A 13,246-nucleotide genomic window follows, 5' to 3' on the forward strand; every position below is an offset into this window, starting at 1 on the left:
AAGCACTTGGCAAATGTGAGTAATGTCATTATCTTCATTTTACAGCTGGGGAGACTTAAGGCACAGAGAGGTTAACAAGCAACTTGCCTCTACTTGCCTATGGTCGTGTATGCAATGTTGTAGCCGTGTCAGTCCCAGGATATTAGAGACAAGGTGGGTGAGGTAATATCTTCTATTGGACCAACTTGTGTAAGATCGTCTCTCACCAATAAAAGATATTACCTCACCCACATTGCCCATTGTCACGCAGAAGTGAGAAACAGTTTCTTTAGTCCAAGCACAATATTGTCTCCTGTTTGTATTTGGCTTAGTATTGGGGTATAAGATTATGGAGTTTCTTTGCTAAAATATATCTGCTTGGACCTAGTTGTAACTAACTAGCTTGTATTCTTTTGGTTGTATTTTCTTTTTAACATCATTCCCTGATGTTTGGCTGTTCTGTTGAGGTTATTTTTAGAAAGCAACAACAGCTCTTTACTCTTAAAGAACAAAATGTGATTATTCTGTGGATTCAATTAAGTATGGCTTTTTCCACATCAGTTTATTTTATTAAACTATAATGCACATATTCTTAAAATCCAAAAACTGAAGCTGCTACTTGTGTATTACAGATATAGGTATAGGGAGGATATTTAGCTTTTTGTTTTAATTCTGAACAAATATACCATTGGAATTTATCGGTAGGTTATAAAGCTAGTCCACATTAATGTTATACCCTCACCTGGAATACTGTGTTGATTCTGGTGACCCGTTTCTTAAAATACATTGCAGAATTAGAGTGTGTGCAGATATAGTGGACAAGAATGGTCAGAGGTATGGGAAAACTCTCAAAAAGCGAGTAAGAAATATTGGGATTATTTACTTTAGGAAGGTGACAAATCAGAGGGGACATAATAACAGTATACAAAATAATGAATGGTCTACAGAAGGTAGATCGGGAACTTTTATTCAATCTGTCTGATAACATAAGAGTAATGGCACATTCAATAAAACTGAAAGACAGCAAACTCAGAACTGATAAAAGGAAATATTTCTTCACATAAAGCATATTTAGACTCTGGAACTCATTGCTACAGGAAGTCATTGAGGCCAGGAGCTTAGCAGGATTAAAAAAGAATTGAACATTTATATGGATAAATCTTGTTTACTCACAGAACAGATGCAGCATGGACAGTGGCAGGGCATGTTTCCCCACATCAGTCTCAGTGATTAATGTACTTCATCCCTAAACTTGAGACAACTGCCCCAGCTTTCCATTGGGTGAAAGGGAAGTTCAGTCTCTGAAACCTATTCCGGGAAAAAACTATTCCGTCCCTGACCTCTCTGCTTTGACTGTCAATGTGGGGCAATAATAGTAGTTTTGGGGTCTGTACTCATAATGGGTAACAATATTTGGTCATTACCAATTAAATCTGGATGTGAAAATACATACACATACATTTGAAATGAATCTAGGAACTGCCTCATTGGATCAGATCAATGATCCATCTCATTCAGCAACTCCTCTCTGATAGCAGTCAGTACCAGATGCTTCTAAGGAAGGTGTAAGAAGCCTTGAATTGGGCAAATGGTGCCTCCAGATAAAAATTTCCGTCTAAGCCCCAGTAGTAGAGGTTGTTTTATTTCCTGAAGCATAGGATTTGTATCTCTCTCAGAACTCTTTGTTGTTTTTCAATATTTACTTTTACAACCCTGGATATTTTTGTTCAGTGCTGTCTACCTGTACCTGTCACAAATACAAAGGCCTCAGTTCGGCAGTGCACTTAATCCCATGCTTAACTTTGAGCATGTGCTTAAAGTTCAGTTGAAGTCAGTGAGACTTAAGAGGTGCATAAGTGCATTGATGGGCCTAAGCAGGTGCTTAAAGTTAAAATGTGCTTAGGAGCTATGCTGAATCAAGGCCCTACATTCACTTGAAAAAAAATTAACAGGATGACCTTGGGAGTATTTAGTACGGGGCAAATCCTTCAGGCCTTACTCATTACTTATACTAAACTGACTGAGGTGAATATAAGGATTTTGCTCAAATATGTGTTTTGTACAGAGCCTGGTGTTGCATTGAATGGGATTACACCATGTATGGGAGTGAAAACTCTGTTGGTCTAATTCCCTGATGATGTAAACTGGCACAATTTCACTAACTTTTTAATAGAACCATATCAATTTACAGCAGAAGAAAATTTATCTCTGTGAGTTTGAACTTGTGGAAGTTTCCTTCCAAATTCATCCAATTGGGGGCAATCAGTGTAATGGAGAGGAGGTGTTTCAGCTCCCAATATATAATATAAAGCATCTATGAGCAAATGGAAAAGCAAGGGGAATTCCGTGATGGTAACTGAGAAGAGAACTTGGGTCATTGACTTTAAGCTTGTTTTAATATTCATCTTTGAAAAGTTCCGAAAGATCTTAAACTTTTTGCTTTGTTTGAAGTTTGTAAAGGATCTGGGATCCATTAGCCCAGGCAAATAGCTGCTTTTCTTTGGGGTTATAATGTATCATGGAATGGCTGCGCTGACGTTTGGGGAAAGGTAACATGGGGATTTCATAAGCATTTATGGTGCCTAAGACATCGTACACACATTCTATCCGAGATGTGCCTCCGCTAGGAGAGTTGTACACAACATAGAGGGTGGCGCACATTAGAAAAGCTGCTTCAGCATTCTTGCTGTTGCATGATGTGTCCCAAGTATGCTCCACAGTCATAGTCATATGGTTGATTTTAGTGATGACGAGGTTTCCACTCGTGTCTGGCTCTGCATGGATTGCCCACAGCCCTTGTTCATCAATAGCAAGATCTATTTTAGTATCAGGAAACAGTTCATAGGCAGGAATCTGTCCAGCACCTGGCAGGAGCATTCTATCCGTTACCTTTCTTCTCTGGATGTTATATTTAACTATCTCATTTAAGGAGCCATATCTGTGATAAAACAGGAAACCATTATATATAACATGGCCAGTTCCCTGCCAGGAAGATGGCAAGTTAACTCTCCGTGGTGTTAGCTTACGATTCATTTCTGAGAATGCCCGAATATTTGCAAATTCCAAAATAACATTATTCTTGGATCCACTTAAGAAATAAATCTTCAGATGGTCTTTGCCTGGATCTGTCATCCAAAAGCCATGCATATCTCCAGTCTTCTTAACTATCTTTAGGGACTTGATACCCGCAAGCATGTTGTCACAGCCTGTAAGGAAACAGTCCAAATATAAAGGATTATAAAATTAGAATGACTGAATCCTCTTATTGTTCCCTCTCTTTTGAATTCTTAGTCCCTTCATCCATTGCTTAGAGTATGTCCAAAATGTCTGTAAATGTGGCAACAAAATTGCTGTGTTAAGTAGTCACCAAACTCATTTCATATTGTAAAACCAGGTGTGAAAGTAACTTAAGGGACTTACCAGTATGCAGGGCGGCTAGGGTCCTGAGCAAGGTCGGGGGGGGTGGCTCAACTGGAAGGTGCGGGGCCTCGGGCAGAAGAAGCAGGGCTGAGGCCAGACTCCCCGAGCCAGCCCTTCAGTGCTGGGCGGCGATTTAAAGGGTCCGGGGCTTCCGGCCACCGCTAGCTCTAGCTCAGGGCTCTGGCAGTGATTGAAGGGGCTGGAGCCCCGGGCCCTTTAAATCGCCGCCAGAGCCCCAGGGCTCCCAGCCGCCGCCACTGCTACCGCGACAGCACCCAGCGCCCCAGGCCCTTTAAATCACTAGCAGAGCCCCATGGTAGCGGCAGCGCCTGGGAGCCCCAGGGCTCCAGCGGCGATTTAAAGGGCTCAGGCTCCCGCCGCTGCTGCAGTAGCAGCGGCCGGGAACCCCGGTCCCTTTAAATCACCGCTGGAGCCCCATCATAGTGGTAGCGGTGGACAGGAGCCCCAGGGCTCTGGCGGCGATTTAAAGGGCCAGGGCTCCAGCCGCTGCCGGGAACCCTGGGCCCTTTTAAATTCCCGGGCTTTGGGAAGCTGCCCCTTTTGGCCTCCCTCATCAGCGGCCCTGCCAGTACGGTCGGCTGTGTACTGGCTCTTATCGGTACGCCACACCATACTGTACCGGCTTGCTTTCACCTCTGCGTAGAATCAACATCTTAGGCAATGAGTTTCCATGGCAGATCTTCAACTACATACATGGAGCCAAATTCTGCTCTGTTACACCAATGCCACCCAAACCGCATTGCATTATTGTAACTGAGAGGAGACACAGAGCAGCACCTTCGATTCTTCTCTCATTCACACCAGTTTTACACAGGTGTGTCTGCATTCACTGTAGTGAGGTTACTCCTGGTTTACACCAGCACGAGAGAAGAATCAAGTCCTTTATTTATAAAAGACCTACCGGTTAAAGTCTGACCTATTGAATTTTAACATACTATCTCAGGGGCTCACTCCTACCCTCTGTTCCCCCCCCACCCCCCAATAACATAACACCCTTAGCAAGAAACACAGCATCCTAATATGAACCCAGAATATAAAGATCTCAATTCTCGGTTTTGTTCTGGCCCATTTTCACCACTCCTGCAACATAAAAGAGCCAGAGATCAGCCAGATCCCAAAGTCAGGATCTCTCTGGCTTTGGGGCATGCCATAGGTGGTGTAGGACCATCAAAACAACAGCTCCATGTCACCATAACTCAGGTTAGAGGCATGTCATGGGAGTAGTGGCGTAGTCATATACACCAGTGCGAAGTGAGTGCTAAATGTTATTATCAGAATAAGCAGGTAATTCGGAGTTGGTAGCATTGTACACCCAATTTGCACAGATATTAACAGCTCTACCAGGTGCAAGGCAATGGAGAATCATGCCCAGGGAACTCTCAATCTTTATCAACTGCCTATTCCTTCCAGCAAACATGTTATTACAATGTATATGAGAGGAGTAAACAGCTTGCTTGCCAAAGGCAATAACAATACCTGCCTCTGGAAATTTCCACTACATGCATCCGACGAAGTGGGTATTCACCCACAAAAGTTTATGCTCCAATACATCTGTTAGTCTATAAGGTGCCACAGGACTCTTTGCCGCTTTAACAAATTAGAAGAGACACTATTTGACGGTTAAAGAATGTCTTTTAATAAAGTGCAGCCTTCTTAACCAAACAGGACAAACAAGCCCCTAAGGCAGCAAGTTCTGGCAGTAGATGAAATGGAGAAGACAAAAGCAAACTCCGCTGCATCATCAGCCTCCTCTCTTTTTACTTGGTCCAAATCCATTGAAGTCAATAGAAATACTCACATTGCTTCCAGAAAGCAACCCTTTTTTGCACTTCTGGATACTGATACCCCCTACATATACCCTTTGGTTACTGCAGCCAAAATGAAGGACTGGAGACGCCTCTACTGCCCCAGGATACTTCCAAATCTTAAAACCATCAGTCCCAGAAGGCAGTTTGATGCCTAATCTACAGGAATGCCATATCCCATTCCCAGCCAAGGCAGAGTTGGAAGATCAACCACTCTTCCTGCACAATCAGTGAGTGTCTGAACGTATTCAAACCAAACACACTCACCTTGGACTGATACCATGCCCCTTATGGTGAAGTGGCAGCTCTGCTGTTGTTAAGGCTAAGAGTCACTTACTGTTTAACAGATGACTTTATCTAAGTGCTCTAAAAGCCACATGCTTACTAGTTTCCCCATTGATTTCAGTGGAACCAGGATTTGGTCCTCAATGACTACAATTAAACATAGCAATGAACTCATGGCTCTGCTTTTAAATAGTGGTGTCAGCTAAGAATTACCTCAAGCAGCAGTAAATGTATTCCACAGACAGCTGGAAACCTAGGCAGCAAGACCTTAAACACTCGCAAACAATGCTGTAAAATCTGGAAATGGATAATGGACCTGTTAATATGATGTGGTTAACGATGATGGCTAGTATATACTAATGTGTAACTATCAATAACAACTTTTCAACATCTGGAAAGACTCAAGGGCAGGTAATTTTACCCTAGTTACTTTTAGAAAGAAACAATTTTCAGTGTCTTTACCGTGAGACGTTTTAAAAAACATCCAGTTTATTTTTTTACTGCATGTCAAAGGAAGTGCCTGAATCATCAAACAAGCTTAGATCTAGAAAGGAACAGACCTTGAAATTCAGAGTGCTGTAGACTGGGGTAGGAGTAGGCTTTGTAAACAGGGTGAGAAGGGTGATAGTATCATCATTACCACCTGCTTTAACCCTTTGACAGCATGTTGACAAAGATGAAGAGAGCAGATCCTTAGCTGATGTAATTTGATTTCGCTCCACTGAAGTCAAATATACGCCACGTTAGGATCTGCCCCGAAGCTTTTTTAAAAGGTTCTGATTCCAAATTTTAAATTTTCTGTTATGTGTTTCTGATTTCACACTGCTTCTGACTGGAAATAAAATAGACCAGCTAAAATGTCCATACTGTATATAATTTGCATCAATTAGTGAATTTCATAGTGGCGAGATACTATTTAAAGATGCAGTTTAAGAGGATAAGGGCTTTTAATAAAACATAAAATGTATATGTACTTCAGATTAGATTACATATTAGAACATGGTGGGTGAGATTCTGTGGCCTGCATTGTGCAGGAGGTCAGACTAGATGATCATAATGGTCCCTCCTGACCTTAATATCTATGAATCTATTTACATGCTGAATTTGCAAATTCAAAACTATTTCCCCATGTTTATTCCCCCCCCCACACACACACACACTGTTCCTCAGACATTCTCGTCAACTGCTGGAAATGGCCTACCTTGATTATCACTACAAAAGGTTTTCTTGCTGCTCCCCCCCCTCACTCTCCTGCTGATATTAGCTCATCTTAAGTGATCACTCTCCTTACAGTGTGTATAACACCCATTGTTTCATGTTCTCTGTGTATATAAATCTCCCCACTGAATTTTCCACTGAATGCATCCGATGAAGTGAGCTGTAGCTCACGAAAGCTTATGCTCAAATAAATTTGTTAGTCTCTAAGGTGCCACAAGTACTTCTTTTCTTTTTGCGAATACAGACTAACACGGCTGCTACTCTGAAATTCAAAACTGAATTTTGCTTGCAGCTAAGTCACTTACTGTATGATCTTGATAGAGAATTACAGAGAATATTAAAATATATGGAAAATTTACTAGTAGATTAAGTAATTTCAGTGTCTATTGAATTATCCTTAGGGTTGAGGCTATGACGCAAAAAAATGTAAGCCACTTAATTAGTTGGCACAGCGTCAACCAACTGTGAGACACTGTTTTTCCTGGAATGTCGCTGTGACAGATACTGTGGACATGTGGAATATCTAAAGACTATTGTGTCTAGTTTATAAATGTTATATGTATTTTATGGACTAGGGATGGTATTCTGGGTCCATATGGGAGCTCAAGAGTTTCAAGGAACTAAAATTATTGGAGAGTAATTAATGCAACGTCCTGGACAGGTAACAGGTTTGGAGAAACTTCCCTGAGGGAATTGCATAGACTGGTTTAACCGGATCCATAAGCCTGACAAACAAAGAACCCAGAGCTCTATAAAATGACCACTGGACACAGGGATAGGGATCAATCCATGAAGTATGTAATATGTCGAATGTATATTTTAGGTGTGGGGAAATGTGAAAAGATGCCTGCTTGTCTGGGAAGGAAAGAGAACAGTTAGGTGAAAAGCTGACCCAGCAACCTGATCAGGTAAACAACTGGGTTAGCAAACTAATCTTAATGCTAGGCAGAAAAGGTGTTTATACAATATATCGGGGTGGCCAGCAGGTGGCTCCGGAGCCGCATGTAACTCTTCAGAAGACAATACGGGGCTCCTGCTAGGAGCCGACTCTGGGGAAAAAATCATGGGTGCTCAGCACCTACCAGCAGCCCTATCAGCCTGCCTCCCTCCCACAGCGCCTCCCACCCGCCAGCAGCCCCCCCAATCAGTGCCTCTTCCTCCCTTCCCCTGCGTCCTGCCCATTGCGATCAGCTGTTTTGCGGCCTTCAGGAGGCTCTGGGGGAAATTATTGGGAAGGTATATGATTGGGAAGGGCGGAGGAGTGAGGACGTGGCGTGCAACCTCCCTCCCTCCCCTAGCGCCTCCTGCCCGCCACGATCAGCTGTGTCGTGGCGTTGAGGAGGCTCTGGGGGGGAGAGGGGAAGGAGCAAGGATGTGGTGCACAACCTCCCTCCTCCCCCAGTGCCGTCTCCTCCCTCCCTGTGCCTCCTGCTCGCCGCTGGCCTGGCCCCCATGCTCTGCAGGAGTGAGCCCGGCTGCCTGCGCCTCCCCACCAGACTGGCAGCTCCAGGTTGCATCAGCCACCTCCTGCCCAGCTGGCCAGGTGGGGCTCCAGCCATGGGCTCGCCCACACTCACCCCCTCTCTGGCAGCCCAGGCCCGCCATCTTGCGGTAGTCTGATGGCAACCACTGACAATGAGGCCCTGAGCAGTCACCCACCTCTAAGGCTGGCCCTGCTTCTGGCCTCCTACAGATTCTGTCTGAAGCCCTGAAGCATGAGGTGCTGAACTTAATTCAGACTTACTAAGCTGATCGCAGTGAATTGCAGGAGTGTGCAGCCTAAATACCCAGGCTGAAGGCTGAGAATCACGTCATGGTGATGATTAGAGGCTTGAGACGTAAGTGGAATACCCTTAATGAGACCAAAAAGGGGTCAGAGGTGCAGTTGTCTTGGGAACTGTGACAGTTGCCCGAGCATACCTTTAGTAGTTTTTTTTTTTAATGCTTTTAATGCTCCAATTAAAGAGCTATTTCCAAAGAACCAATTTAACATGCAATTCAGTATGTATATAACAAATATATTAATTATAACATTTCCCTTTTCCTTTTGGTGTATTTGTTTTCTTTGTTGAAAGCTCAAAATTATCACACTTAAAAAACATACACTTGTAAATATACTTTATCCACATATCAGCATAAATGTATTGACTAGAGGATTGGCCCTCTTAGATCTAAGTTTTGAAAAGTAAATAGTTCTTACTTGCATTAAGCATGAGCTTGACTTTCCTTTTTTCTTCTGCGTCTTCATTTAGCTGCTTTTCCACCAGGTCTTCATCTACTTCTACACAGGTAGTAGATTCTCTCGTTGATTCAAAATAGTCAATGTCCCTTTGTGCTCTTTCAACTCTTGTTAGCAGATGCTCCACTTCATTTTTAATCTCAGCCTTATAAACTTTCAGCCCCTCCAGGCGCGATATCATCCTCCTTGAAAAGTCTCGGAATTCTTGTACATAATCCAGGATATCTTGGTTGCATTTTTCCAGCCTGCTCTTGAATTAGAATACAGAATATATAAATATATATTTGCTTGTGTGCGTGTGTATTTTCTATAGATAGAATCTTAATACATGGTTAGTTTATAAATACCAGTGGCCCCCCCTTCCCTTCCTCATTTCAAACTAATTATCCCTGGTCACTTATTAATCTGCATGAGAAAGTCACTGAAATTCATACTTGTGGTTACATATCTGTAGTCTCCCTTGCTATGAAGGGCCAGTTTCTTTGCTCTTTTTCTGTTGGCCAAGTGGAGCCCTGGTAGAACCCACTGGAGAGCAGAACAGAGGGATCACTGGTGACTCCCCTCCCTGAGGCCCCTCAGAATCCTCTCTTTAGGGTCTCTGCTGAGTCTGTCTCATAAAAATGTGAAAACAGGGGCTGTTGGAGCCAGGAAGCAACCACATTTCACACACTGTTCCTTTGCTGGCCCAGCAGATATCTAATCCAGAGTTAATGCTACTTCCTCTTTCCTAGCATTTAAAATGGAAAATTGAAATTTTGACCTACAAAATCAATGTTTGCTAAGAAAGTTTGTGTCAAAATGGTCAAAATTGTGGGAGTAAAATCATGGAAGATAGAGCAATGAATTCAGATTGGAAAGACGAGCACATCTATGCAGCTTCCTCAGTATCAGTTCATCTTAGGTCAGGCCCTACCTGCCTGACCATTTCGAATGGCCCTGCCATTGGACACATTTTCAAAAGTGCCTAGTGATTTACGGTGCCCAGCTGGAGTCATCATAAAAGGGGCCTCATTTTCACAAAATGCTGAGCTTCCACCTCTAAAAAGCAGCACTCTTTAAGGTGTTTCAAATTGGCCACCCAAAATCCAAGGTACCCAATATTATCAGCCACTTTTTAAATTTTAGTCCCGTTTAGTTTGTCAAAACTTCATAATAGGCTAGATGCTGAAAAAGCTAGTGATTTTTATAGGACTTTTCATCCACAAATCTCTTTACAAAGGGGGAAACTGAGGCACAGAGAGATGTGAATTGCCCAATGGCATGCAGCAGGACAGTGGCAGAGCTGAGAATAGAACCCAGGCATCCTTGGTTCTAGTCCAGTGCTCCACCCATTAGGCCACACTGCCTTTCAGATGAGTTATTGAAAGTGTATCAGTATCTAAGGGCAGATACACAAGAATGATAGTCCTAACTAGTTAAAACTGGGTACTCAGTTGTGGTGTTTTACACACAGGTTTCAAGCTTTTCATTGTGGGTGTTAGGTGAGCTTTTCTATGACTGAGGAATAAATATACTTACAAAGGGAACCATGCAGTATGTGTTATGTGTTTCATTCTCTGAAATCTTTGGTGAGGTTTTTATAGCTCCCCAGCTCATTTTATGCCAGTTATCCAAGTGCTAACTTGGAATTTTGCATATGACCATAATCCCCACCAAGAGGCCCATCTACCTGTCTCTCCTCCTCACTACACAAAGTGCCTCTATCCATGCTCCCAAATGTCTAAAGTCTGCTTCTCCCTCCAATATCTACCCCTCCCCTTTTCTGCCCTTGCTACTGTCCACTCCTCCTTCACCTCTCCCTTAGTCTTTGTGTGTGTAAGGAAGAAAGACATTATTTTCCCCCTCCAGTTGAAATGTGAGGGGGTAGGAGATATTCACCCCCTGTCCACATTGCTTGTACAATTACACATATATCAGCTTCTATGGGTGTCCCAACCTCTGCGAGAACCTTAGGATGTTAGTTGGTTTAGGGGTCTGAACCAGAGAGGATGGGAGAAACGTCTCTCTCCTATGAAGCAAAAAGGAGGAAACAGCCAGTTGAAACTTATATGATTGTCATTCTTGTGTAGGTTAGTGAAGTATTAATCCCAGCCCACCTAATGGGGACAGAACATTGGCCCAGTTCTTCACTGCTTTCTAAGGCAAAACTCCTACTGAAGCCAGTAGGAGCTCTGCATGAGGAAGGAGTGCAGGAGTGACTACTGTTAGAGCTTCTTTACAATTCTTTTATTAACACAAATTATTACCAGCCAAAGGCACAATAGCAATTTTTAGTAATTCATCCCATACAAATTCTGTCCTATTGTATATTTATCACAGTGTTTAAATAAAGTATGCGTGATGGTACACTGGTATTTAGGATCTAGGAATGAAAAACCTCTGGAATTATTTTTAACAATCTCATCTGAATTTAATTTGCAGTACTCGGTGATTTTAATTGAAGAAAGAGGACAGATACTGGAGTAGGTGGGAGCCCTGTCTGAGGGACTGTAATCTTATGAAATTTAGCAGAACCAAAACTTTTTCCAGTCTCCCAACCACATGGGGATTTTTTCAGTCTCTTGTCAAGACGCAAATACACTTAAAGTTCAACTGTAGATTGGAAGCTTACAAAGCATTTTTCGACTATCTTCTCTGCTTACTAATTCATTATTAATTTTTGTCACCAATCCTGTTGATGCCAACAGGAAATGCAGATATTCTGGAGACATACTGTGACAGCAATTTAAACATTTACACATTTTTAGCTAAATTTTATTGAAGGGATTACACAGATGCAACTGACAGCAGAACTCGGCTCTTTATAATAAAATAAAAATGATATGATATGATAAATAATGCTATGATAACATGAAATAATTAAAGTTACAGGTTTTAGTTATCATAACATACTAATTAAGTTTGTTAATTTTATTTGTTTTTGTTTATTCATTATTTTACTGATGATGATTAACATATATGCATATATGTAAGAACATGCACCACCTTTCAAATATATTTGCAACAAGACAATATTCCTGTGACACAATTATACAGATAACACATACCTCAAAAGATAGAAAACGCCGGTCGATGTAATGCATTAGTACTGCATCTTGCATTACATATTGGGCCTCTCCCACGATACTTGTGAAAAATGAAACTAATAAAAATCTGAGTTGCAGGATTATCATAGTCCTATGAAATCTTGTGGGGAAAAATAAGGAATTAATAATGGGAATAAAAATCACACTAAAACTGCCCCCCCACCGCAGAATTAAAATCAATATAATTGCTGCGTGATACTATGATGTGAAAAAAATGGCTAAAAATACTAAAGCTGTGAGTATTAAAAGATTTAAAATGGCTGTTTAAGCTCCTTCAATCTATCATTAAAACAATAAAGTTGTGGAAAGCATTGAGTTAGATGTGTTTATTTCTAGAAGCCAAGATGAATGCTTTCCAGCTTGTGATCTTGTGATCAATCCCAGATGTTCAGTACTGAGTCACATAGAGCCTTTAGTCCAATTGTATTAAATAAAAACGAAAACAACCCTCCACCCCCACCAACAGAACAATATTTAGTGCCAGATCCTTTGCGCATGTAAATCAGAGCGGCTTCACTGAAGTCAATAGAGCTATGCTGATTTGCACCAGCTGAGGTCCATAATATCTGTAGTTGTTGTTCTGAACAATCACAGTTGTTAGTGTAAAGCAATTTAAAACAACTTCTACACTTTCAGTGTTTATCTGGGTACATATGTCTGTCTGTACTAGGTTAGAAAAATGAAAAATATTAAGGTGCTCTTCTCTCATTTATCTATCTTAGGGTTTTATACTATCAACATAATATCCGAGCACCTTCCCATATAAAATCAGTAGAAGCAGCAGAGTCCCTTGTGGATTTAATGGAGTTTCTGGCACTTCTCCCTTTTGCCCCTACTTGAGGCAAGGTTTTTGGTTTTCATTTTTCAAAAGAAATACTAATTTTAAGTCGTATTTGTTCTAGGTCTTTTTGGTCTTTTCTTTGAGTAGAAGGGGGTGCATATGAATATCCAGAACCCTTTGACCAAAGGGATATGGCCGAACGGACAGTGGGAAGTTACGTCCTAGGCATCAGATATTTCCCCTTCTATTTGAACCCAAACACCACATCTGTACTGTTGTTTCCTGGAATTCAGTACATCTTAACATTTTGTCAGCATCCTTCTCTACAGTTTACTCTCACACCCACACAAGCTCTCCCTTTGTGCTCTCTCTAGCATGGGTGTAAGCATATGAGCATTGATTCAATGCATGA

General features: G+C 41.8%; 1 protein-coding gene across 2 annotated transcripts; it reads right to left on the reverse strand.

The window, feature by feature from the left end:
* Positions 1-930: 930 nt before the first annotated feature.
* On the reverse strand, positions 931-12,448 carry OLFML1 (olfactomedin like 1). Of its 2 annotated transcripts, none has more exons than XM_048852580.2 (3): positions 12,015-12,448; positions 8,929-9,217; positions 931-3,185 (listed from the first exon to the last, which is right to left on the reverse strand). In XM_048852580.2, exons 1-3 carry the CDS (start codon positions 12,138-12,140, stop codon positions 2,407-2,409), a joined length of 1,194 nt encoding a protein of 397 aa, XP_048708537.1. In that variant the 5' UTR covers positions 12,141-12,448; the 3' UTR covers positions 931-2,406. The 2 variants fall into 2 exon arrangements, with proteins under 2 accessions (XP_048708537.1, XP_074985542.1); XM_075129441.1 differs by having other exon boundaries at positions 8,929-9,212; positions 12,015-12,137.
* Positions 12,449-13,246: the final 798 nt, after the last annotated feature.

Source organism: Caretta caretta, chromosome 6, assembly GCF_965140235.1.
Source record: "Caretta caretta isolate rCarCar2 chromosome 6, rCarCar1.hap1, whole genome shotgun sequence".
Classification (NCBI taxonomy): Eukaryota; Metazoa; Chordata; order Testudines; family Cheloniidae; genus Caretta; species Caretta caretta.

What these genes read in the sequence shown, in the direction of transcription:
- OLFML1 (XM_048852580.2), bottom strand. Translation starts at nt 12,140, where the DNA reads ATGATAATCCTGCAACTCAGATTTTTATTAGTTTCATTTTTCACAAGT. An exon ending in GGCGTTTTCTATCTTTTGAG is followed by an intron (nt 9,218 to 12,014) that starts GTATGTGTTATC and finishes TTCTAATTCAAG; the next exon opens with AGCAGGCTGGAAAAATGCAA. An exon ending in CAAGCTCATGCTTAATGCAA is followed by an intron (nt 3,186 to 8,928) that starts GTAAGAACTATT and finishes GTTTCCTTACAG; the next exon opens with GCTGTGACAACATGCTTGCG.